We start from the raw sequence: 27,269 nt of genomic DNA, 5'->3' as shown, positions 1-27,269 counted from the left end.
GATTTTATAGCTAGTATTTTTTGTAGAAATAAACCCAAGTAATAAATTAAGTTAATTTAATAATTTTGTTATAACAGAAAGGTTTTGGTTTTGATGCGTAATCAGATTTGCAAACTTTGGATTAGATAATGGTTGAGAAATTTATGATCCAAGTTTGTTGAAAATAAAATAAATAATACGTAAAGTTTAGGCTGGGCAAACCCATTGAACAATGAGATAAAAAAAGTTGCAGTACAACTTTTATATATATGTGTATTGGCGGTGTTTAGGAACTTTAGTAATCTGAGGATCAAAGCTGAGACTAAAGTTTTTGTTTTGAGTCGCTTAAAGACAGAAATATAAACAGCAACAAAACGGGTTCGCCTACTGTAACTGAAAAGCATAGAGAAGCATAACTGAGGAATAAGAGATGGATATAGAGAGAGAGTTTTAGTGAGATCTTTAATAAAAAGATGCTTATAAATATAATATTTAAAACGATCTATCATCTTCCTTAAAGTTTAATATTTAGAGTTCTGAAGTTACTGGTTATTAAGGTAGTGTAGTTCGGTGGTAGCTTTATATTTTGTATTCATTGATCGTACATGAATTTTTTACACACACTCACATGTGGATATTCAATAAGAATACAAGAAAAAATTTTGCACTGAAGCAATAATACCCTTTACAAATAAAAAAGTTTCCGTATAAGAACTTGATTTTGATCGGTCAGTTTGTATAGCAGCTATATGTTATGGTAGTCTGATATCTGCGGTTGCGATAAATGAACAGGTTATTGTAAAGAAAAGGATGTGTGTAAAATTTCAGATTGATATCTTAAAAATTGTTGAACAGATTGAAGGCTTCTTCATATATATTTTTCAGTTTTTACGATCCAAAGCATTTCCATGATTCTCTTAACATAATATTTCAGCAACTTCATTTTCGAACAAAGTTCTGGAATATTTCATAGATAATAACTAATTGCACCGAATAACACTGACGACGTAAACGAGTAATTACGTGCAACAATTTCGTCTTATCATTATCAGGTAATTAAGGCTTGCTTCGAACAGTGGTCACCAAATTTTTCCCGAATTTTTTTTTGGTTGTAACAGATATATTATAAAGAACCAGCATACACATACGAAGAGCTACACGCAGACAATGTACTGTGAAATTATTGTAATTCATCTATGTATGTTATAATATATCAAGTCGTAGACCAAATTTTAAAGAAAAATTCGACCAGTCATCACTAAAAACCAAAAACTGTTTGACAATCCCTGACTTATAACGCTTTTTCGGAAACCACGCATCAAAATAATCACATATATGTGTACAATTATCTATAACTTAACGGGTCTCCGATAAACGATAAGGCCCATAATGATCTTTTATGATTCTTACGCGTTATTGCACAAGTACCTACATTTAACAACACAATTACAGTTGTTTTAGGACCCGATTAGAAAGAACTATATTCGAATTCATATAATCAGTCTAACTTGAATTTATTTGCCACCGAAAAATACTACCGTCTACAACAATTTGATAAAAACTGTTAGTGCTGTTGTTGATTAAAAAAAATATTATTCGAACTAATAAATTAACAGACTTTTTAACACGTCAAGAATTCAGCAGTGGACAGTTGTAGTTTCGTCGCAATGGCAGTTACACGCATCTACGCAATCGCTTTTATTTTAGCCATCTGTGGCGGTATTAACGCCGCGCCCAATGGACGCATTTTGGAGGGTAACGATGCCACTACCGGCGAACTACCGTGGGTCGTGTCGGTGCGTGTGGACAATACGCACGTGGCAGTAGGCAATATTATTAATGCAAGTCATATATTAACCTCGGGTCACGGACTCTCCGCATTGAGGACCACACCGTGAGTGCACGGAGTGAAGACAGACAGATAGAGAGGATCACGAGATCCTCCGAGTTGGCTTAATAAATATTTGCTTTTTTTCTCTCTCTACAGCATTGCCGCTACGCGTGTTACGGTGCGTGTGGGTAGCATTAATCAATATGCTGGCGGTCGAATTGTTAACGTTCAATCGATCACAATTCATCCATCTTATGGCAACTTCCTGCACGACATCGCTATCATCACATTGGTGACGCCACTAACGTTCACCGATAAAATTGCGGCGATAGCTTTGGCCACCCCCGATGATGATGAGGCATTGGTTGGGGATACCGAAGTGGCGCTTGCCGGTTGGGGTCTGCAATTGTCGGGTGCCACACCGTACAAATTAAAGGTAGCCACCTTGAAAGTGTTGAGCTCGCCCGAGTGTGAATATCAGGCCGGTTATGGTTATGATTCGGTCTTGTGCTTGGAACATGGCGTTAATCAGGGTATCGCGACAGGCGATGAGGGTGCTGGTGTTGTGGTTAATAACACGTTAGTGGGCGTGGCGAGTTTCTTCTTTGGCGGCAGTGGCACTAAATTTCCCGATGTAAGCAGCAGGGTGTCTTACTACAGCAGCTGGATTGCAAGCACAATTGCTGCAAGGAGCGCAGCATAGTGAAACTTAAAAAATCTTATCTATATGTATGTACATATATGTTAAAAATTAAAGTGTACCTTGACACAAATGAACAAATAAAAAAAAATATTAAAAATATTAATATACAAAAGAGCAATCATTACTATGCCGATGTCGAAAGAGAAGGTTACTCGGTCTATATTGTTCTTAAGGTCTATACTCTTTTTCAGTACTTTTGGATTACTTAAAATAGTAGATTCTGCAATAAAGTTTTCAAAGTTCGCGTGTCGTAAGTTTTTTATGTATATTTCAAAACTACTCAATCTCTAATAATTTTCCCGACATGGACATATACTGCGAATAAAGTGGCTGAGTCTGTTGCATCTCCGCACAGAAAAGTAGCTGTACTCACTATGACTAAAGCTAAAATAAATGAATTCTAGAATAAAAATCAGCTGAAATTTTGTTAGAGATAATATGATATCCCATATCTGAGGAAACGATACAAAATTGCTGTTGCTGAATTCTGGAAACTACAAGTATGTCTCAAAGTTTTGTCGGTACTCGAGATCTATAGAAAGGATCGAATACCTGAAGCGTTTTACTGTTAAAAAGAAAAATGGAATTTAAACTTAACTTTCACAGAGTTTGTACACCTACATGTAATCATATTAATATATATATTTATATGAATGATTCAGTGGATTGCTTATTAAATGTTTCTGGATGTGCGGTTTTTTATAGCAATTCAACGTGTCGTCATTGCTTGTTGTTGGTATTTTGAGTATAACCAAGAGTTGTAGCTTAGACGATTTGCATTAATATGTGTGAGTTTTTGTGCGCAATTGTGGTTACACAACCAATATATAAGGTCGGGTCCGATAATGCATTTAAAATTTTAAATGGAAGATATGTTAATATAAAAGCAGTGATAATATCCAAAAGCAGAGTTAAAAATAAGAGTACACTCCTGTTCCTGTTCGTTAGCATTAAATATTTAAAGATCGAAGAAAGATCGAAATACAGAGAAAATTCGAATTCTATAAAAATTTATAACTTTGGAGATTTGAAATATTGTTCTTTCAAATCTTCTTCATTTTATTAATCCAATCACATTTACTGAGTTGTTATGGTCCTACGTAAGGTTTTCGCATCCCTTGCGCAGGAAGCTAGCTTCTGCACTTCAGATAGTAATAAACTCTACTTCCTTCTCTTTGGGAGCTATATTCTACAATTTTTTCTTTGTATACAAAAGAATAGTTGACACGGACGGAGAGATCTGTATGACAACAGCATAATCAAGAGCATATTAGCCAAATATATAGCGTGTTTTTTAGTTGTATAGAACTTTTAATGCAATTATATAGAACACCGGGCAGCTGATCAAATATTCAAGATGAGAGAAATTTTTGGATTAAGTTGAATATACAATTCGATTTCAGATAGATGTATCGTTATATTTCCTCGCTCAACTTTTATTATTGCTTCTGTTGTACAATGATCTCTCATTAATTCTGCCTTCTCTAGATTAGATTAAGATACGAGAGCTTTGGTTGTGAACGTTTATAAGCTGAAAATCTATTGTCAAACAAATAAAAAGGTAGAGAAACTGTTCTGGGAAGAATCTATTGATTTTTTTGCGGTACTTCGAAAAATAATATGATAGATAATATTGGAAAAATATTGATACATTTAACTCTGTAATTTATCATTATGTATATTTCCAAGTCGTTGTCCGCAACTGATGACGTTTTGTGTAACTTACAGCATTTCTTGACGCCACAACATGTCGAGCTCTAATGCTTCAAGAAATACCTGTTTCCATTTAAAACCTTAAACCGAAATGTAAGTCCCCGCAGAATGTCGATAACAATAGTTTTTGTCTTCAGTATACTCACTGAAAAATGATTTAAAGCTGCTTTTTTAATATGCTTTTATTAGCTTGGGTTGTATGTATGTAATGGAATCTTAGAGCTCAATTTTCACCGGTTTTTAGTAATATATATTTCATTTCATCTACCTATTAGTTCGTGGCAGCAGCTGGAAAAAAACAGTTTTGACTCGTTTTGAGGGGAATTTTTTTGCATTTTCTGAGCAAATTTACCATTTTTATACCATCAGAAAGTAGAAATTTCAAACAACATAAAGCCATATAACTTTTTTAAAAAATCTGAAATTTGGTTTTGAGATTTTTTTAATGAAAATTAGGGTTTTTTCGATTTTAAGCCGAAATAACGTTTCCTCCTTAATATTTTAAATGAAAAAATACAATGTATTTGAGAGATAAGAAAGTAAGTTTACATCAAATTTCATGAAAGAAAAAAATTATTTAAACAAGATAAAAAAAAAAAACCTAAAATTTGGTTTATTTTGAATTTTTCACATAAATTTTGACGTTATTGGAAAAGAGTGTTAATACAAAAGTGGTAGTAGATCTTTTCATTACATACAACTTTGTAATCTAACTTTTTTCTATAGGACTCATAATTTTGCCGGAAATCGAAATAAATAGTTTTTAACCTTTAAAAATTCAACCCACTTCCACTTCTCGACTTCAGATCGCCCGTAAATAAATTTTTCTTTCATATTTGTTATTTAATTTTTCAAGTCCAAAAGGTTTCAATCTACTATGATTGTTTTTTTTTTCTAAATTCATATACAAAATTCTCACAGTCTGTTAGAAAAATGAAATCGTCATCTACACTTAGCAGACTACCATTTTCTTTTTATCAAATTAAAAGGAAATATTTCAATATTGGAATAGTGGAAATGCTTGTATTATTACCCGGTGGTAATCACCATTAAATATGATTATTTTTTCAATTATCGTTCGAAATTCCCGAACTTTATCAAACACCAACTTTCAGCTACCGATAAGCGATAAGATTAGTCGGTCGGCGCAAATATATGTGCCAACTCAAGGCGCATAAAGCGCAATAAATGTGGGTTTTAAAATAAAGTTATAAGCGAGCGTACGCTCCCATAAAAGTGGGTCATTAATTCAACAATTCGAGTATTTAACAACGACACAGCGTTACCGATAATAATGAGAAAACGACAATAACAAAATCAATCGGCAAATTCAAGTACGAGTGTGTGAAAATCTTCACGTCAATTCATTGCATATAATTACACTGCCGGTCCGGCCAGTTCGGTCAGTGTCAGTAACTCGGTAGCGGTGCAAACGCAATGTGTTCAAAAGTAAATTTCGCGCTACTCGCGCTCGCTTTCGCTGGCATCGTCGCCAATTGTCAAGCCACGACATTGACGGAGCGTATTTTGGGCGGTGAGGATGTTGCATCCGGTCAGTTCACTTTTGCCGTTTCGGTGCGTTTGGATAGTGCGCATGTGTGCGGTGGCAGCATTATTGGTTTGCGACAGATATTAACGGCGGCGCATTGCGTTGTCGACGACAACAGTCAAGTGTAAGTTAGTTCGATTAAGTGAAGATTTTTTGATTTTCCCCACAAATTTTAAACACATTTTCAGTAATCCATAATTTTTGTTCCGCTACAGTGTCGCCGCCAATCGTGTTTCTGTGCGCGTCGGCAGCGTCAATCAGTTTGCCGGTGGTAAGATCATCTACGCTGAATCCATTGCCGTAGAGCCTTCGTACACATACATAAACAATGATCTCGCTGTAATAAAGTTGAGCAATGATGTTCAAGTGGGCAGCAGGATCTCCATAATTCCCATTGCCACTAGCGCTAATCAAGCGCCAGCAGTTAGCACCGCGGTATCTGTTGCCGGTTGGGGTGAGCAGTCGTCTGGCGCGGCACCATATAAATTGCAATCGGTCGCATTCTCAGTGGCCAGCGAGGAAGAGTGCACCAAAGGTTTCCCCGAGCATGATGAGACCACTTTCTGCTTGGCGCATAATCTTAAGGAGGGCAGTTGTCTGGGCGATGCTGGTAATGGTGTTGTCTACAACAATCGTTTGGTTGGTGTCGCAAGCTTTGTGGTCGGCGCATGCGGTTCACGTTATGCAGAAGTGTTCGTGAATGTCCCACACTTTGCGGAATGGATCCAGACTCAATTGTGAATTGGAATTAATTGAAAAGTTGGTGCAATACAGTTATATTATGTAGCAGCAAAACGAATAAATTTTGAAATATTTTAATAAATAGCACCGTGTGCATTTTTTAAGTTTAAAGCCATATGTATTAACCCCTGTGTGAGTAATAAGTGTTTGTAAAACCACAGAAATTAAATTAAGAGACTCTTATACCATTCTGAGTCAAGCTATTAAAGAAACTAGTAGGTGATCTTGCGAGCAAACAAGCCAGCTAATACCCGTAAAGCTTCTCGTGTCAGAATCGAACTTAATAGTAGTTTGATTTTATGGTGGCTTCATTCATATGCCCATATCCGGTCTGAGATACGCGAGTTTTTTCAGTGTCAAAATTTATTGGCAAAGATTCAACGACTAACGTACTCACGTCTTTTCCACTAACTACCGCACTTTTTATCTCTTTTTTTCGTCATTTGTTTTATTTTATCATGTTATAAAGTACAATTTTTCAATTTTAACATTCCCATTTGGGGAATACAGTTTTTTAGTCTGCATTGTCTAAACATTATTTTCTATTGAGATACTCTGTAAAGCGCGGTAAGTGATGACACTGACAGCTGGCCAATTTGAAAGTTGGTCTGACGTCGCCAGAAAAGTTCTCAGTTCATTTTCTCTTACATGTGTCCTAGCTTCATATTTCTAACAGAAATAATCAGCATATTGAATATCGTCGTTTTAGTTAATATTTATAAATAAACTCATAAGTAATTTTAACTTCTTTAAAGTGATGAACATTGAACTGACTCATCATTATCAATGCGATAAGACAGTGCCATTATTATTTGATTTGACGAATATATAATAAAATTATGTATATGCTATACAGCTTTTAAAATGTATACTGAATAAGTTCGGAGGTATTAAGGAAAATATCAACCTGATACAACTATAATACCCTTCACAGGTGCATTCCTTATAGCATAAAAGGGTATGAAAAGATCTTTCTTTTGATTTTGATCGGTCAGCTTATATGATAGCTATATGTCTTAGTGGACCAATCTGAACAATTTCTTCGGAGATTGCTTTACTGTCTTGGATAATGATCATAAATCATAATTTTCTTGAAGATATCGTGTCAAATGAAATGCTTTCCATGCAAGCGCTTGATTCCGATCTTTCAGTTTGTATGGCAGATGTATGCTTCTAGGTGATAAAAAACGTGTGCAAATTTTCTGGTCGATATCTCAAAAGTTGAGAGACTAGTTCGTATATGTACACAGACAGACGGACATGGCTCAATCAACTCAGCTGGTGACGCTGATCAATTAAACATATACGCCTGTACATAATTTAGTTGGTATTGTCTCCGACGTTTCCTTTTGGGTGTTACAAACTTTGTGGCAAACTTAATATATACTGTTCAGGGTATACAAATTTATATACATATATGGTATTTAGGGGTTTCCCTACTTGAAGCTTTGTTGTATATGGCTCACTTAAGGAGGATCTTCAGATAGCCGTAGACTATATATTCTCACGACGATAAATATGCGACCGATACTTTTAGAGGCTTAGACTCTATAATAATCCCTTATCTTGAGCTACATACATATGTATGTATATAAGAATGAGTTTTCCTGAAATTTTGTGTTTATAATGGAATCAAGTCTATGGAATACTTTAAAATATTGCAGAAATGTTTTGGGTAATCTACTTTAGGTAAGGTCGTGAAGACATCATAAACTTGTCTCATGCGAGACGTCTATCCGCTTCTGTTAATGACGATAAAATCGACAACGTTGAGAAAAAGTGTTTGAAAATCATCGTGTTGGCATCAGAGAGATAGCAGAAGATATGACGTCGAAGCAGTCGAATAATCTAGCGAATGGCGCTACAAAAATGAGCCGTAACAAAAAAAGAAACAAGTTTGCTGAAGGCACTGAAGGCCATCCCAGCCGATGTTTATGATAAGAGTATGGAACATTGGACTAAGCGTTGGAGCTTATCTTGAAGGTGATAATAGATCTGTTTGTATACTAATGGAACCTATCGTCTTACATGGTCACGGAAGTTAAATTTGGATTAAAAATTTATTTAATACGCAATAAGATTACAGTGATAAGGCCCAATCAGTTCGTTCCCCGTTTAAACCAATGTAATTTATCTTAGAAGGCTACATTACATTTTAGGACTTAGGACTAGGATTTCATGTAATACATCCACGAGGTTTACGCTATCGACTCGCTAACGCACTCCTCAGTGGAAATCGTCAAAAACTATTGTTGTTTTGGCTACTAGGCCAGCATAATTAGTTAATGAGTCACAAATAAGCCCATTAAATTGATAGTCGGATTCATTCCGATTGTTCCGAAGGTAGTTAAAGAATTCTACACAAATCGATATAGGAAAATAATTGATTTCTCTAACATGGGAATAAGATAACTCAGATTATATGTTGAACTTAACTTCGGCCCTCAATATTGCCTTCAAGCGAGAGGATAAGGGCGCAGAGATAAGTAGATCACATCAATTAAAGGAAGCATTCTTGTGCTAACAAAGAGAGTGCTTATAACAGGAGATATACCATATTAATTCTTACAGATAGCCAAGCGGATTTGAAATCATTAAAGCCTCTTCGAGTTTATTGAAGATGGTAAAAGAATGTCTTGATCTATTAGTGGAACTAACAACCTATTTCATGATAAAACTGTAATGGGTTCCTGGATATAGTGATATTTCGAGTAATTGTGAAACAGATGAATTTCTGTAGAAGCAGCCAAGAGATAGAAGAAGATACAGTAGAACATCTACTATGCGGATGCAAGGCTTTGTATAGAAAACGAATTGCAACTATCCGTCGCGGTTGTTTCGACGTTGTCTCGGAAGTTGCACATGTAAAACTTTTCCAATTGATGAAATTCATCAAAACCACAGGGTGGTTCGGGGAGCACATGATAGAGTAAGGGAATTTTTGCCCCTTTGGTTTCACAATGGGTCTCATTATAATCCCACCTATAAGAGGTTCGAAGCCAAGTGGATAGTTCCAGTGTAAGATTAATTCATGGTATCTTGTATCGTAGTTTCTCGCTCTGTTCCGTACCGTAAAAACTGCAATAAAAATAATAGGATTTGGCCACATTCTGAACGAGTGGGTCTCAATTGACTTTTACAAGATTTCTGCAACTATAAAATAAATAAACGAAGATTCACTTGGAACGTGGATGAGGAGATCAAATTCCAGGTCATATACCATAAAGAGTATACTTATACTATGTACATACCCAGAAGTAGTAGTAATAACATGAGAAAAGTAATTGCTTTATTACTATTTATCGACAAGTACGGACTATGCCTCGTTTGACTAGCTGATTATAAGGGGTTGCTTTCAGAAATTCCAGATTTGTTATATATTATGTTTTTAATCTACATTTATGACATTAGTCGTTTATTAAGTGATTTATAAGATTTGTTGATAAAGTTTGACAATAACAAGTAAGTGTGCAGGCATTTTATTGGTCCAAATCAAATATTTGACGACTGTGTATAAATATTATTGAAACACGTATTGCCTAGTTTATTTACCCACTGTCTACCGCTCTTGACACATACGCGTGCCCATAATGGCTTTTCTACAATTTTTAGCCTTCTTTGCAGTCACCTTCGTGGCGGTTACAGCCAATCCCACGGGACGTGTAGTGGGTGGCTTCGACGCGGTTTCAGCACAATTCCCACATCAAATTTCACTACGTAGGGAACATCGCCACACTTGCGGCGGTTCGATTATCGCTTCCAATTACATATTGACAGCAGCGCATTGTGTGGTCGAAAGTGGCACAACACCGTGAGTAGAAAGTGTATATTGGACGGGTATGATATTAATATTATATATTATTTATCATTTTTAATTCGAAACAGTTATGATGCTAAATATTTCACCATCCGTGCTGGCACCCACAACCGCATTGCCGGCGGCGTCATCGTGCAAGTGAAGCGCGTCGTAGTCCATCAGGGTTATGCTAGCGTCGAAAATGATTTGGCTTTGTTGGAGTTGGAGGAGCCTTTGACATTCTCATCGAAAATCCAAGCAATTCCGTTGTCCACCGGTGAAGTGCCCTCTGGTGCTGAAGTTATCATTTCCGGTTGGGGTCTTACCGAGAATAATGGTGACACTTTGCCCATTCTAATGCAATGGAATACCGTTGCAGCGCTTAGCAAGCGTGAATGTTTCCGTAAGATTTTGATGTCTTCTGATGCTCTGTTGTGCTTGAATCATCCTAGAGGCGCAGGTGCTTGCAATGGTGACTCTGGCGGTCCGGCAACATACAATGGTGAATTGGTGGGAGTTGCTGGTTTCGTCGTCATTGGTTGTGGTACGTCGCGTCCCGACGGTTATGCTAAGGTATTCTATAATCTCGATTGGATTCACGAAAATATGATATAAAAGAGTATTGTTGTTGTAAAATAAATCTGAAAAATAATTAAGTTGTAACTGTTGTTAGCAGTTGAAGTCTATGTTCTTTTGTCAAAAGAAAATCGGTTGATGCCGCCCCACATGAGGCAGTTGAGACAATCGAAAGTTCCTTACATAAGAGTTCACCCTACCGACATTCACTGACGTGGAAGAGGGTTAATGCGTAGCAAACAGAATTCTGCCCTTTTACAAAAGGACTTTTCGCAATTAAATCAGACCAGACTGCTCATGATTTTAGGCCATTTATACTCGCTAATGAACTCGGGCTAAATAGGCAATGCGATTGAGAATAGGAGATGCATGAGAAATTACACATAACGTTTTCATTACCCAATAGGGAAGAATTGATCAATGGCTCTGTGATCGATAGTTTAAACTGTGAAATCTTCATATTCACGAACGGATCAAAGGGTTAAATAGGAATAGGAGCCTTAAATGACTGTAATTTGGTTTTTCAGGTCGAAATTGTTGGCAATACAGAAGGTGCCAAGTAGGCTTTTGCACTGACCAGCAAGTCCATAAATCTTCTACTGTACAGCCAAGTGGCAATTAAAGCTTACCGTAGGACCTATACTAAGTCTCACTGTGTTAGGTTATGCAAGGAGGTAATAACTAGACTCTCAGTTGATAACTCGTTAAATATCATCTCGGTACCAAGTCTTATAGGAACAAAGGACCATTCAGCTCCTTTAGGGGTTGTTTGAAAAAATGTACCCCAGGGGAACACCTCAGGTCTTGCAACACTAGCAATACAATACAGTGCATGCCACAAATGTACTTTGGGGTAGCGTTGATGGTTGACAGACCAAATAGATTTTACGTTTAGGCAAAATGGAACTTGGTAACATTGTAGGGGTCCTCACAGAGCTCCTACCCTTATCATCCCAGCATAATGAGCTTAATGATGGACATTATTTCCTTAACCCCTAGCTTTCGATACTAAAGAATACGGTTCCACTTTTACACCGCTTTGTAAGCCTATCTGTCTTGTAGTAAATCGAAATATCAATGTATCGACGCTTGCGAGATTAATACCTTACATTCTCTAACCAAAATCGATCAAAAAATCGTCGATCTTATGGCAGAAGTAGTTGATAAAAGATAAAAAGTAGCAACGCTACTTTTGTTCTGATTCTTTATCTTGTGGACAGCAGTCTTACACTTAGCTAGTTCATAAATTGTCTATCCAGAAAACTTTAATTTGTCGGTGTTGTCGACCTTGAAGGCCTTGCATTATTCAGTGGAAAAACCATCCGTCTCTATATACATATTCCTCTCTCCCTCTCTGTGTTCTCTATCGGCTTTGTTAGTCTAAGCTGTTACGATGTTAAGCCATTAAAGAGCGGAATAGAGAGACATCCCAATTTTGAAGAAACTCCACAAAGATAAAAAACATTGTATGGGAAGAGTGTTTTGGTAAAGATAATGTGGGAAAAGCACAAGGGTTTTGTGTTGCTAATAACGAGACTCTTATCAAATTCCTTAGGTAATTATCAGCTAGTCCATATTACCTAGTGTCGTTGTTATAAATAATAAATATTTTAGGATTAAGATTAGAGGAATACGACTTCATTTCAGGGCTATGCTGAAAATTGATAGCAAGATTATAGCCTTTACAAAACGATTTAATACACAATTCATTTCTGAAGTGGAAATACTACTAAAATATGCCTATTCCTCTCTATCTTCGCCGAAATCATTTTCGTATATTTCATTCAAAATTGATTTTGAAAATCAGAGAACATTTAGATCTGAGATTCTGCGGTATATGGATTTTAAAATATGGAGCAGAACCGTCGTAATATACAATAAACTCATCTCCACGCGTTTTATGAAGTTTCGACATTTTCTGATAGCGTATAAATTGAAAGCTTTTGCGTAATAAAATGTTACAATTACGTGATTAGATTAAAAATCGGTTTGCCCGCAGTTCATACACACTTCATTTCTTTTTTCAACTCAAAAATTTATTGTCGCTCAAGGGAGGGGAAATTCCATAACGACTTGCGATTGAACTAATCGTCAGAGTCGTAAAAAATGCAACAAACTGGTTATCACAGATTTCTTAAATATAGATCGCAGAAGCTCAACTGATTTTATAAATTTGGGAAATTAATTAAATCTCTTGATTTACTACGCCTTGATAATAGATAATTTATAATATTTTAATTAGCCATATATATATTTTTGAGACTGATTGAGCATAAAAACGAATTGCAAAAACTAAACAAAATTTAGTTCGTGTTACACCCACTGTTAAGACGGTATGTCGAGAATATCCTTCCAAATCCTATTTTGCCTTGGGCTAATCGCCTGGGTGAGCGCGAAACCTCAAGCTAGTGGACGTATCGTCGGTGGTGAGTATTCAGCTGAAGGATCGTTCCCCTACCAAGTGTCGTTACGTTATGACGGTTCACATACTTGCGGCGCTTCGATCATCAGCCGACGTTACGTGCTCTCGGCGGCCCACTGTGTAGGCGATGAGGATTATGATGGCAATTATTTTGTGTGAGCTTTTTATTGAAACACTTTTTTGAGTAGTGAAATACTAATGGTTATGACATGCTTTACAGTTATCCAGCTGAACATTTCACCATACGTGCCGGCTCCACTGATCGTCTGCTTGGCGGTGTGCTCACAAAGGTCACGGATATTGTTGTGAATGAAAATTATGCCAACTTTTTGCACGATCTTGCCGTACTCACTTTGGAAACACCACTAATTTTCTCCAAAAATATACAGGCAATCCCATTGGCAAGTTCTGAGGTGCCAACCGGTGGAAGTGTTATCATTTCCGGTTGGGGCTATACGGCGACCAATGCTTATGCGCCTAACAAGTTAAAATGGAACACTGTTCAAACTCTGTCGAGATTATCGTGCTTAACTAGAATCGGTATGGCTAGTGATGCGCTGCTCTGTTTGGGACATCCGGTGGATAATGGCGCTTGTTTTGGTGATTCCGGCGGTCCGGCTACATACCAAGGTGAACTGGTGGGTGTGGCTAGTTTTGTGGTAAGTGGTTGTGGTAGCGAATATCCAGATGGTTACGCGAAGGTTTTCAAGCATTTGGATTGGATTAAGGAGCACTCAGATTTGTGAGCTTTGAACTGGGTTGGGACACTATGTTTTAAGTAATTTTTGTACTTTTATTGTGTAATTAAAAGTTGTTTTAAATTAAAATAATGATAATGAGTTTTATATAGAAAGTCATTCCAAAGTTTGTGTGAGTTGCACATTGAGTTCGGGACTGGTCAGACCACTAAGATGAAATTAGACTATGTTATTTTGATACCTACCTCAGTAAAGAAGTATAAGGTCCATTAATTTGTTTTGGTTTAATGGTAATACCATTGTTGAGTGATACCATAGATGGAGCAAAGACAGAAAGCTTATTTGTTTTGAGACGTGTGTAATTAGAAACAGGTAGATGAAAGCAATTTTCGATTCTCTTGAGAGAGAGAAAAAAGAGGAGGTCTATTAAAAATACCAAGGTCTTTTACTAAGTCGTATCGAGCTCATTTTATCAAAAGATTTGAAAAATGCATGCAAAGATCCTTGAAAAATTCATCAACATCCTCCACACACATAAAGGGTTTTCTTAAACATGTGGTCTTCAAAAAGAAATAAAACGCATATAATTGGCTTAGAATTTAGCTGTATTATAAATGTTATGGTGTGCCATTATGTTTTAAAAATTATTTTGGGCAAGTGGCCGCCGTAACTGGTTCGAATAAATGCCGACCGGTAGAATCATTTTTCGAGCACTTTTTGCAGCAATAACGCGTCGAACATTCTCTTCCTCTTTACCCCATAAAAATAGTCCAGCGTTGTTAAAGCGCACGATCTTCGAAGCCACGTCTCAGTCCAGTCCACAGTCAAAAATGAATAAAACTTAGCTGAAAAACTTACAATGGTCGAATAGATGGAGATTCTTCCCGCCTAAATATGATGATGGCGGTTAAAAGATCGGAGTCATACTAATAAGATCGCTCAGAAGTTTCCGTTTTTGGTCAGTAGTTCTTTCGACACTTTAAAGTATTATACTCGTACCGCACATACATAACTGATTTTATAGCTGTTTTAGGCGTATAAATTATGTGGTGTCAACATTATCGCGTGAACATATTGGCTTATAATAAATAAGCGTTAGATTACTTATCAATTACCCAGTTCTGCTAGCGTTAAGCATTATAAAGTAATTTATTTTAGCACAAAAGTTTTTATGGATACTCAAGATATGCCAATAAGTCAACTATTACGTGCGTGAATATTTAGTTTTAGTTTTGACGTCCACGAGCAACGGTTCAACATGGCAAAATTCCAACTCTTCGCTTTGATCTGCCTTCTAGGCGCTGCAATCAGTCAAGCTGGTCCGACCGCACGTGTCGTGGGTGGGGACGAGGCCTATGACGGACAATTCCCCCATCAAATCTCTTTGAGACGCAATGGCTCACACACCTGTGGCGGCTCCATACTTAGTCGATATTTCGTTTTGACTGCGGCACATTGTGTTGGCACCACCGATGCACAGGGCAACTATTACACGTAAGTAGTTAGCTTTCGCACTAAATTAAACTGCTGGAGTGTATAAATATTTATTGTATATTATACAATAGTTATGATCCCTCTTTGTTTACTGTGCGTGCCGGTTCCACCGATCGTCTGCTGGGTGGCGTTTTGGTGAACGTTCAATCGATAACTACACATGAAGATTACGGTAATTTCTTGAACGATGTATCGCTGCTGCGTCTCAGCAAACCTTTAATCTTCTCAAAAAACATCCAACCCGTCCGTTTGGCCACAAGAGAGGTTCCCTCCGGTTCACCGGTTATTATTTCTGGTTGGGGTCGCGTAAAGCAAGGTGGTGATGTTCCGCATAAGTTGAAATGGAATACCTTGTCGGCCATTTCACGCAGTGAATGCAAAGCGGCCATAAACTGGGATAGTGATGCGCTCATATGTTTGGCCCATGCACCAAATAATGGCGCTTGCAATGGGGACTCAGGCGGTCCGGCTATGTACGAGGGTGAGGTCGTCGGTATTGCTGGATTCGTTTATGGCGGCTGTGGCACCGGTAATCCAGATGGTTATGCTAAGATCTACTACCATGTGGATTGGATTAGAGAACATGCTCAATTGTAGATGCAATAATATGAGTTTACAATATAAAATATATCTTCTTGTTTCGACAAATGACAAGGCATAACGTATTTGAAATATACTTTTGTTGGTTTTTTTATGAAATGGTAATTTCTAACAAGAAACTAGATACTTTGACACAGAGCAGGGTAAAATCTACAGCCGGTGAAATGTTGGGATTACTTTGGTATAAGTTAAATCTTAATTTCGTTGCTTAAATATTCATTTGAAATTATCATCAAAGAATTTAGAAGATGGTAAAACTATGCTGGGCGCTTTCTTTGGCCTTCACATATCATTTAAAGAGTTGACAAATTCGATCTCTAGTGGACCAGTGATTCATAACAATAGCACTAGGAGACTGTATTGAGCTGAAATTTTGCTGAAGATATGGTAGCTATAACTTTATATTAAATAATTTAAAAAATCAGGTAGTAAAGTATAGTTTCCGGTAAGTTATATTTTCCACTTCTCGAACATGTAAGGAGGCAAACTTGCTGTGTTTGGATCACAAGTTATGCTGAAAAGACTCTACTTGCTCTCTTACATCCAGAAAATGAACTCCCTTGAGTTGTTGCATGTTGGAAACTTTTTATTCCCTGAACAGAGTATGTTAAGTTGCCACGAAGTTTTTAATTTGATTTAGCCATGTACGTCTGTCCATGCCATAGAAACTGAGCGATGCAAATCAAGTTATGTATGGAAAACTTTTTTATTTGAAAAACATATCATCGCGAAATTTGGCATTGATTATTATCCAAGGCAGCGCTACAATCTCCGTAAAAAAATTGTTTAGGTCATTTAGATCAAAATCAAGATAAAAATATTTGTATACCCATTTATGCCATAAAAAATAGCCCTGTGAAGGATCTTTTAGCTTCAATTAGCATTTTAAATTGAAGATGGTACATACGGTACTGTCACTGAGCTCCCCATTAAATGGGAGAGAAATTATACTCGACTTCTTAGTTGCCCCGTCAATAATAAGTGTCTACGTGCTAAATGGTCGAAATCACCACGATTTTGGGAAAAACTTTCGGCAATTATATTGGATCTGTCATTTACGTCATCTGGCTTGACTCGTAATTCTTATGATGGTACGTTAGCTCCATATTGATATTGTTGATAAGCCAGCTACAACTGACCAGTTGAAAACCAACACTATTCGCCAGATAAAGCCGGTCACGCGGAAAGTTGTGGTGCTAAATTGCATCACCTTAATGGCCTTCGTAGCTGTGCTCATATACCCGACATTGCTGTTCAAACACCAACTGTCATAAAATAAGTAAACCAAAAGAGTCAAAGTGTTGGACATTTTAATAATTCCTCTATGTTGTATTTGAAATAAAAGTTCTATACCTTTAAAAAAATAAATTTTATAATATACATATCAGACCTTATGAGCCTTAATTATTGAAATCAACGCAGCAACATTAATACCATTGAAGTGGCAAAATTAAAACTTTTCATATATGCAAAATATATATACAAAATGGTACACCCTAATGTTATTGCACTTAAATATAGTCATCAAACTATATTTATACATATATAAATACATACGTAGAACATATTTACATACCCTGTATGTAAATCTTCAACATTGTCACTTGTTTGGCCCCGAAGTAAATAGAGCGTGGGCGCAATTAAGACTTAACGGTTTATTTATACCTATATACATTTTGGAACGCACAAAATTTGTAGTCTTTTTCTGCTGTCTCTCGATCTGGTAATTTGATACGCTACTTTTGGTGAGAGCGTTTTTATATATATTTACAGTAAAATGGGTAAATTAAAAAAATGTTAAAGCAATTTCTCCAAAGTGGAGCAAAAAACAATGCGCCCATGGCCTACATATGCTGATTTAATAGATTAAGTATGTATATGGTATAATCGTATAATAACGACGTAAACAAATTAAGTGTTTATCATTTAAAGAGAAAGTGTTTAGAAGAGAGCTTGAAAGTTTTTCAATTCATAAATATGTCGGAAAGTTTGCTTAGTAGTTAAAATGAATCAATTCAAAATTTCCACTCCTCAATATAACATATGGCTTGAGGAAAGAAAACTCAATATGGTTATTTGTTTCAAAAAGGTGAGTGTTAGCGAGTGGGAGCTCCCTTGTACTTTACTTTAACTTTACTGAATATGCTCAATTATCTGTGCTTTGTTATACTCGACCGAAATTCAATGAGCAAAATAGGTTCTAAGACACCACTAAGAAAGTCTCTAAAAGTATGAGATCTTAATTGTTACACAAAGGTCCTCCACCTTACAGTTTTCCATTTGTTGATTGTTATCAGATAGAAAAATTCAAATTTGGCTTTCATCTAATTGAAAAAATATAATATCTCATAGATTTTATAGAAAATTGATTGCTCTACAAAAAGATCCCATTTTCATAAACCTAACATTAATGATATTAACAGTTAAAGTTTTATTAGTTTAAGATACATTTTTTTTCTTATGAATTCTATAACTCAATAAAAAAATCATTATCAATAAAAAAACTCATAGTTTTGTAGGAAATTTATTGCTCTGCAAATGGTCTTTTATAATTTTTCGATTAAGTAAAGCGTTTACATGATATTCATCATAAATCATCAATACATATCACATATAACTTAAGGAGTTTTCGAGAGATTGATAACCTGCAGGGAGTTTTTTTAAATGGTATGCGAAATTATGTATCCAGATACAGGATTTATGGCTGTAATGAAGAGGAAGAGTTGCCAACTCTCTCTCTAGGACATAACAGAATATGTCAGAAAAAAAAGATGTGTCAGAAAATTATAAGAAGATATTCAGCAACGACTATTTAATATCAATTACTCATCATATTGTATACTGTAATACAATTAAACCTACAACATCAGGATTTAAACATCAAAAAAATCTGTTCAGACTTACAAACCTAGTTTTGCAGAAAAGCTCGTGCAATGAAATGCTCGGAATGTAATGCTATATATAACCCACTTATGATTAATCCAGTTTAACTTATTTTCGCAATATAATAAATGTTCGGGTGAAGATTTGTACGAAGCACGATAGAATGAAGCAATGTAAATAAAAATTGGCCACATTGGAGGGCATGACATAGGCCGAAAACCTAGAATGCTTCCATTGAGATAGTATTGCTACTATAGGTACTTTATTATAATTTAATTTGAGAGGGTCTTGGAAAAAGAAAGCTTAACATATATTTTATTTACTCAGATATCATATAAATTTATAATCATAAAAATAAACAAACAAATTTTTCGGCGTTCCGAGTTTATGAAGTTTCAATCCTGAAATCCCGAAACAAAATACAAAAAATATCTTTTCTCATTCAGAATTATTTTTGTGTACGTTTGCTTAACTGCTGTTTTAAATTTAATAATGCACCGGTGGGATCACGAATTATAAAAATTTTATGTTGTACCTAATAATACACTCATGGTATCTGGAAATAATGAAATTTCAGTCCCGAAATCTCGAACCCAAATTTAAAGCTAAATATTTGTATGTTTGCTGTGCAGCATTGCATGCTTTTAGCTGCAATTTTTCCATTCAATAACACATTCAGGAACATTGAATATTTGATTCACATATTGCAAAAACAATAGAAACATAAATATTTACACTAATTTAGCAATTTGTATTGTTTTGTTTCATTAGAACAGCACTTAATTACAGCGCGCTTTAAATCAATCTGAAAAACATATGTACATATGTAAATTTCGCTAGTGATTTGGCAACAACTGCCTGTCTCAATGTCTGTCTTATTCTCGGGGCTATAAATTTCAGCTGGTCTGAGGCCACACCTAATTTCTGACAATGAACAAGCAATAAATTACGTTTACGCTTTGTTTCAGCTGAGAGTAAATTCTACTGTAGCATGGGTCTCCATGAAAAAGATTTAGAGTTAGTTAGAGCAGCGTAAAATCAAAAAGAAAACGAAATTCAAAGTTCCTACTGTAATCTTGTAAGTCGGGCTTAAATACGCCAAGTATACGTCAAATCGAATAGAACTCAACAACAGCTTATTTTTTGTTGTTTTTTTTGTGCGCTTTTATTTACTTTTATAAACACCGTTAGCAATGCCGTTAGTACGTGTTTGCAATTTCGCAACAACACCAAGACAGTTGACAAATGAGTCCATTAACTTCTTAGCGTAAAGATCTTAAAGATAACCGAAGTTAAAACCAGAAAACAAGTTGTAAATATGTATGTATGTTTGTTTGCTTTGCAGTTTGCGTGTAAACATGAGCTGTGGGTCACTGGGTTAAATTCTGCTCTGAATCAAAAGGAAATGATACGACAGTAATAAGAGCAGCTAGCAAAGTGGTTGAGTGACATTTGAGTAAAGAAGACTGAAGTTAAGTGTTATTTGTGACAGCAGACTGACTAACCGAAGTGACAGCTAGCTTGTCATAGAAGATGTGAGACAATGAAAATACAAATGTTTATACAGATGTATATACGAGGGTAATTCGTTAAGGCAGAGTGTGCATGTATTTCCCACGACGGACAGAGTAATCTTTTGAAGCAACAATACAACTGTCAAATATCAGCTGTTAGCTTGACAGCTGTCAAATTTAAGCAAAACATGAAAAATGTTTACTTCGTTTGCACCGAAGCTATAATATTACAAATAAAAAAGATCGCATACAAGAATTTGTTTTTGATCGGTCAGTTTGTATGGCAGCTATATGCTATAGTGCTTCGGTCTGAACAAATTTTTCGGAGATTGTACCCTTGCTATGGATAATAATCCACGCCAAATTTTGTGAAGATGTGTCGATTAAAAAATTTGTCCATATAAGAACTTGATTTTGATCTTTTCCGTTCTAGTCTGCTATAATGAAATTATTCTGCTCTCAATTCAAAAGAAGTAGCTCAATCAAGTTTGTTACAATCGAATGAAGGGCACACAACTGAGGCCAACTTTTTCCAAGAAATTCCCTCCTAAGGAAAAATAAAATATCTAAATTATTTGGTGGAATTTCAAGCAGTCCTCGTATGCGTTCATATCCCGACGGCTACCATTCAAGTCTGACGAACGGTTGCCACTGATAAACACTTATCGCTTGGAAAAAGCCAGTTTGCCGCATGCTACTCGCTTACCTAGTTTTTCTTTCGCGAAATTACTTTCCATGGAAATAAAAAGAAATATGCGACAGCACACACTTATGGTACACACACACACAAAATCTTGCCGGCGAAGGCGTGCTATGCGCAAGCGCAACGCAACTCGAGTATGATTGATTGGAGGCTGCCGTGATCTTGAAGCTTATACACAAGTGAAAATGTGTAAAATTTTTCAAAAATTACAACGTGCCAGCTGTAACGGTATGCGTTTTAATATGTCAACAATGAAATGCGATAAAAAATTTTGATTACTGGAAATGTAATTTATAGATACTGACAACAAGTACACGTAGTGTGAATGTGATGTTGGAATGAGATAAAGCAGATATACAAGTATTTATAGTTGTAAGATAAGGTTGACCTTTTGAGCTTACTAAGTGATCAAGTGTTCGATATGGTGCTCTACCTGGAAATCCAATTAATGGAATTGAAGAAATTCCATCTTTTATATAGGTATTTTGCCGAAAATACCAGATATTTTATGGGACTAAATATATACTGTGTTCGGAGTGTATATAAATGCGCTATAAATAATGGAAGCCTTAAAAATCTGGATAACAGGACGATAATCCTCTCTTTGCAGCTCCAAAATCAACGTACAAATTATGATCGTACTGTTCTTATTTATTTATAACAGTTAAATACAGAAACTTTCGAGACTTCAGCGATTTATTGATTGAATTTAACTGGGACAATAATAATATCGATCTTTCTTTAGTGATGTCCGAAAGTTCTTATGATATTTATATTTGAGATACGATCGAAAATTAACCAAGAGTGGTCTCCAACTGTAGCAACCGGAGTATAAATTTGTCCACTGATTTACTTAGATGTTTGAATGGGCTTTAATCAGACTGTATGGTAAATTCAAAATTTTCGTATACATAATATACAATTAATTTTGTTAAGATATCTTACATATTGACAGATATATACGGTATAAAGTCAATCAGAAGTTGGATAATCCTATATTTTGTATATGAGAGATAGCGATAGTAATGAACCGCTGTTATCCATGTTTGCCATTAACACAGAAAAAGATTATCTCTGAGCTTCATTAAAGCATCTCATATACCCTCACCAATATATGCGGGATAAAGTCAACCGGATGTTTTAAAATCCTGATATTAGATATATGGAGGCTAGGGCAAGTTTTACATTGTTATAATAATATAATATAATAAATTTTTATAATTCGCATATCGACCAATATTTGCGGTATAAAGTTAAACGAACGTTCGAATAATTTTCTATTAGGTATATGGTGACTAAGGGATTATTGATCTGATTCAGGTTCTGATCTGATAAAGACTCTCTCTGAGTTTCTATAATATTATATATCCCACAGATTGACAAATATTTTCGATAAACATTTTACAATAGGAACTGAGGTCCATATATACGGGGCTTGAAAAGTTTTGGTTTGATTAATATACTTTTTGGTCTCAAGCTGATACACTTTAAAGTCCGTATTCGTGCAAATCAGATTTTAAAATTGTGTTATACAATATCGTCCACTTTTACACTGCGGCATTAGTGTGTCAGAATAATGCTACCAACCGAATTTGGTTGAAATCGCTTGAGCATATTATGATATATGAGATATAGGCTTTAACCTAAATGTAAGCGCTACCACGCCCATCGTCTAATTTTGACCCCGACTCCTATAAAGCCCTCTCGTACCATCCCAGATATGAAATTTAATTTATCTGACGTATTTATTTATTGATTTATCGCGCTTTTAGTAGTTTTTAACAGTACCGTTATATGGGGAGTGGGCGGGGTTATCATTCGGTTTCATTTATTTTTACATTATCAATAGTGGTGCTTAATTAAGTGCTTAGTTATGGCAATTATAGGTTTTAGTTTAACGCCGTTTTGTGGGCGTGGCTGTGGTCCGATTACGCCCATCTACCAAACGAACGAAACATCTTCAAGTCAGATTGTCAAGTTAAAAATCTATCACATGGTACACTTATTAACAGCGAATGGTGATAAAATTATAGGACATTAGGTGACCAAAGCTGTAAGTTCTCAAGTGATAACGAACCGTAAAATAGTGGAATATCAGTAAGTATCTTCTTCCGAAAATTACAAGCACATCAGGTCGTTATTTTCCGAAGCTTAATATATATTATTTAATAATAAATTTCACTTAAAATTGCAAAATCATTATAAAATAACGAAGTTTTAAACTGATACAATGAGGATCTCAATTTCCGGTTCTCATCTGTCGATTACGTCTAAAATTTTGCCGCTTAAATTTTTTTAATAGTGTAGTTTGTTTTTGTACATGTATAAGTCGTGGTTATGACTTGGCCTAGTTTCCAACTATTGAACCAGTATCAAAAAAAATTGTATTCAATACCACTTTGACTGAATTTCTGACATAAAAAAATCAACTATAACAACCATCAGCCATTCAAAATCGTTCTGAAACTTGTAGTCCCCGAATGGCTGGAGAAGCTCGGCCAAGCATCTGGCAAATTTAAGTATAAAGGACTATTTTGTATATACATAGTACTATTTGTATATGGTATGGAAAATCTGCAAAGCCATACTACTTCCATGATTATAAGAGTACAAGAGAGTTACGATAAGCAAGACTGAGAGCGAAACATATTTTTTATGGCTCATGCGCATAACAACGTAATCAATTTGCAAGTTATTTTTGCATGTAAACAATGAATAATAATTGTATTCTTAACACACACTTTTTAAGTACACAATTTTAGTTTCTTTAAGGTAGTTGCAGGCAAAAATAAGTGAATATAAATCTTTAGTTGTTGTTTGTACTAAAAGCTTGTTTTATTCCATGTTTTACGCGGTCGTAAAGTTTTGCGGCTATAATTATAACAACAACACAGAAGCAACCTCACACTCTCTTCTCTGCTCAAACATATCTATATGTGCATAGGACTAGCCAAACACGCGCAAATATATATGAATGAGCGCCTTTAACCTTCACCTTGACTGCCTGCAACTGTCAGCCAACTGGTAGGAAGCCAACCAGCGAACGTTTCAGCTCCTGCATATCCTTGCCTTTGACATTGGCCGTGAATGCTGCATTTGTGCATCTGTACTTAATTACACTTTGCACTTAAATCTTCTAGCTACACGCATATGCACTCTTATGTACATAGTATATGTAAATGTTTGAACACTTTCAGAAGCCAGTTGGTTACTATTTTAATATATGTACGTAATAAATATTTATTTATTTGAACTCACCCTGTTGTTGAGAGATTTTTGAGCAGCTGTAAATTTAATAGACAATCTAGTCGTTGTTGTTAATGCTTCGTAATATTTTCAATTAAATTTCGCAAAATTTCTATGATTTCATAGAAAAATAAAAAGAAAAAAAAATAAAAAATATAGAAATATATTGTATTCAAAGGAATGTTTTTTTTTTGCTTATCAATAAAATTTAATTCGTTATAAATAATAATAGCGTAAGGTTATAGAGATGAACTTATAAAATGAAACATAATCTATTAACCCTGGCTGGATGCGTGGGGTATTATTCGCATAGGCAATACTTGTATTGATGTTAATTTTGATCTCATTATAATTGCTAGTGATTTAATAGTTATTGTATTTAAATTTTTGTATTAACCCTCCATTGGTCAAATGGGGTATTATGAACACAAAGTTTTACTTTAAATTAATTTTATTACTTTTTTTTATCGAATTAGAATTTTTATGCAGAAAATTTGTTCTAAAATGTATATTAACTTTGCATTGATGCACATTTAAAATAATTTCATAAAATGTTTGGTATTTGTGATTTAATGAGTTCTATGGTATATGCCTTACTTTATTCTAAACAGAAAAATTGCTATACTTTGCCATAAAGTCGTAGCATAGTACAATAAAACAATAGAAAATTAAGAAAGCGTGTAATTTCTTCTGCACTGCAGCTATAATATATAGCATTTCTTATAAAGCATACAAAAATGGTCTCTTTTTTACTTTAAAATTTTATTATTACTATTATTATTTTTTTCATGGATGTTTGACCATGGGTATCTCGTAAACGCTTAATTTAATCGCAAAATTATACACAACCAATCGGTGCAGCATAAATTTCCTACAAAACTATGAGTTTTGCAATTTGTTATTATAATTTAATATACTTTTTTTACATAGAGTTATAAAATTCATAAAAAACTAGTTTGAAGCGAGATGTGAATTTTTTAATCTGATCAATAAGAAAAAAATATAAACCTGTAAGGCGGAGGACCTTCCCGTTACGATTAAGAGCTGGAAGAAACTTTTATTAGAGGTGTCTATCAACCAATTTTTTAGAGTACGAAGAGAAAGGAAAACGAAAAAAAACATTCACTTTAGAGGGCTTCCGACGTTTCTTTCTGGGTGTTACAACTTTTTTGAGAAACTATTCAGGGTATAATTATTGAAATAAAATGGCTATAAAGTATAATTATAATAAAGAAACGTGAAGTAGTAAAAAGACATTTTTCTTCAAAAAGAGTTATAAATCAACCAGACATATGTTCTTCAATAATTTTAGAACAATTTTATGCATAAGTGGTAGCCTCAAATATTTTGTAAACATAAAATTTAACATAATTTAAAAAAAAAATAATAAAAAAATTTAATTAGAGAAAATTAATGAAATTGTCAAATTTTTTTTTATATATTTTGAATTATATATTTGTATATATATGTATATGTATATATATTTTGAATTATTTTGTTAGAATTTTAGTTGTATGTCTTATTGATTTTTTATATTTTCAAAGTTTAACAATTCAAGAATATTTCTACAAGAGCATTATTCAAAATTCAAATTATTGTACGAGATATACATAGGTGCAAGTACTTTGCTGACCCGAAATCCAAACTGGTTCGGCCGCAACTAAAACTTTAAACGCGTTTTTCTCGAAATTGTCTTTTTCAAAACGATACCCACGATTTCTCTGGTTCTACTGGATCGATTTTTCTGAATTTGAATTTTTTTTTTAATTTTTAGAGAGTCTTCGTTATAGATTAGTCTAGTCTGTAGTTCTAGTTCAATGTTTATTATTTTTAAAAAGTACGAAATTATTTTTGTAGCTTTATCTGACAATGAAATAAATTAAAGTTATTTAAATATGATATTTAAGATTAGTATGTTAAACAAGTAAAAAATATTTTTTATAATTAGCAAACATTGTTTTATCAAAAATAAAATCCGTTTATATAGTTTAAAAATTGCTTTAAAAAATACATTTTCTTAAAAAAAAAATTTTTTATGTTATGGAAAATTCATGAAGGTTTACTGTTAGAGGTTTTATATAGCTTTCTAACTATTTTATTTACATTTTTGAGTTTTATAAATGATTACAAATTGTTGAAACTTTTCCTCTTATTTGATGTTAATATATAATTTTATTTTTTATTTTTTTTTTTAAATTAATTTGACTCAAAAAACTTAATGAATTTCTGAATTTTTCTTTGAAAAAAATTTTAAATATTATTTTACTAAAATATTAAATATTCATTTAGTAGTTCACAGTTAAATATATATAAGAATATTTGTAAAATATATCTGACATGAAATTGTTTAATTATCTTTGTGCGTATTTTTGTGCTCAAAACCTTTTTAAGTCAAACGCTGACCTACAAAATTTCACTGACCGCACAAACTTATAGTATGAGTATCTACGGTACAATTGAAGAAGACACAAAGTGGTGAATTTGTACATATATTTATATAAATACCTACATAAGTAAACAAAAAAGAAGGAAAGAAGAAGGAAACACACATTTTAGTTCATTTCTATTGTCAAAGTTTCAGGGCTCCACTTTTAGTGGGGCTAGGCGTCGTTAAGCGATTTTATAACTCTTTGACTTCAGATGTAAATACATACAAATGTATATAAAAATATACATATAAATGTCTACATAAACTACTTGTCTCTTAGTTTTACTTGTGCTGAGTTTTGATCATTTGTGACTTGTGACTTTTATTTTGGCAGCTGATTGCCTCGTAAGACTGGCGTTAAACTATTGTAAATAATATATATAACTATTTAAT

The 27,269-nt window shown here is 34.6% G+C and overlaps 5 protein-coding genes across 11 annotated transcripts in view; 4 read left to right on the top strand and 1 right to left on the bottom strand.

The window, feature by feature from the left end:
• Positions 1-27,269, bottom strand: part of LOC106615696 (carboxypeptidase D) — a 43,675-nt gene that overhangs the window by 15,834 nt on the left and 572 nt on the right. For 5 of the 7 annotated variants that reach the window (XM_036376287.2, XM_036376290.2, XM_036376292.2 and 2 more), the window contains exon 2: positions 24,461-24,560. The exons of 1 other annotated variant lie outside the window; for it this stretch is intronic. The gene's annotated coding sequence lies outside the window, so the exon portion shown is untranslated. The remainder of the gene's footprint in view (positions 1-24,460; positions 24,561-27,269) is intronic. One more of the 7 variants, XM_036376289.2, reaches the window with a different exon arrangement.
• On the top strand, positions 1,562-2,607 carry LOC118679776 (trypsin iota). Its single transcript, XM_036376308.2, has 2 exons — positions 1,562-1,873; positions 1,967-2,607. Exons 1-2 carry the CDS (start codon positions 1,647-1,649, stop codon positions 2,511-2,513), a joined length of 774 nt encoding a protein of 257 aa, XP_036232201.2. The 5' UTR covers positions 1,562-1,646; the 3' UTR covers positions 2,514-2,607.
• Positions 5,479-6,598, top strand: sphe (spheroide). The gene is made up of 2 exons (XM_014232024.3): positions 5,479-5,899; positions 5,991-6,598. The coding sequence occupies exons 1-2, from the start codon at positions 5,664-5,666 to the stop codon at positions 6,514-6,516; spliced, it is 762 nt and encodes a 253-aa protein (XP_014087499.2). The 5' UTR covers positions 5,479-5,663; the 3' UTR covers positions 6,517-6,598.
• On the top strand, positions 10,048-16,178 carry LOC106615658 (transmembrane protease serine 9). The gene is made up of 4 exons (XM_070110302.1): positions 10,048-10,327; positions 10,402-10,918; positions 15,228-15,502; positions 15,574-16,178. The coding sequence occupies exons 1-4, from the start codon at positions 10,107-10,109 to the stop codon at positions 16,097-16,099; spliced, it is 1,539 nt and encodes a 512-aa protein (XP_069966403.1). The 5' UTR covers positions 10,048-10,106; the 3' UTR covers positions 16,100-16,178.
• LOC138857394 (serine protease SP24D-like) lies at positions 13,184-14,140 on the top strand. Its single transcript, XM_070109888.1, has 2 exons — positions 13,184-13,465; positions 13,531-14,140. Exons 1-2 carry the CDS (start codon positions 13,224-13,226, stop codon positions 14,054-14,056), a joined length of 768 nt encoding a protein of 255 aa, XP_069965989.1. The 5' UTR covers positions 13,184-13,223; the 3' UTR covers positions 14,057-14,140.

This window comes from Bactrocera oleae, chromosome 5 (assembly GCF_042242935.1).
Source record: "Bactrocera oleae isolate idBacOlea1 chromosome 5, idBacOlea1, whole genome shotgun sequence".
NCBI classification, from domain to species: domain Eukaryota; kingdom Metazoa; phylum Arthropoda; class Insecta; order Diptera; family Tephritidae; genus Bactrocera; species Bactrocera oleae.
Note: the sequence above shows the minus strand (reverse complement) of the source record. Positions and strands in the feature narration are given on the sequence as shown.

Coding starts and splice junctions, on each gene's coding strand:
- LOC118679776 (XM_036376308.2), top strand. CDS start 1,647: ATGGCAGTTACACGCATCTACGCAATCGCTTTTATTTTAGCCATCTGT. Junction 1,874..1,966: donor TCCGCATTGAGGACCACACC/GTGAGTGCACGG, acceptor CTCTCTCTACAG/CATTGCCGCTACGCGTGTTA.
- sphe (XM_014232024.3), top strand. CDS start 5,664: ATGTGTTCAAAAGTAAATTTCGCGCTACTCGCGCTCGCTTTCGCTGGC. Junction 5,900..5,990: donor GTCGACGACAACAGTCAAGT/GTAAGTTAGTTC, acceptor GTTCCGCTACAG/TGTCGCCGCCAATCGTGTTT.
- LOC106615658 (XM_070110302.1), top strand. CDS start 10,107: ATGGCTTTTCTACAATTTTTAGCCTTCTTTGCAGTCACCTTCGTGGCG. Junction 10,919..15,227: donor TCGATTGGATTCACGAAAAT/ATGATATAAAAG, acceptor CGTGCGTGAATA/TTTAGTTTTAGTTTTGACGT. Junction 15,503..15,573: donor GCACAGGGCAACTATTACAC/GTAAGTAGTTAG, acceptor ATTATACAATAG/TTATGATCCCTCTTTGTTTA.
- LOC138857394 (XM_070109888.1), top strand. CDS start 13,224: ATGTCGAGAATATCCTTCCAAATCCTATTTTGCCTTGGGCTAATCGCC. Junction 13,466..13,530: donor TATGATGGCAATTATTTTGT/GTGAGCTTTTTA, acceptor CATGCTTTACAG/TTATCCAGCTGAACATTTCA.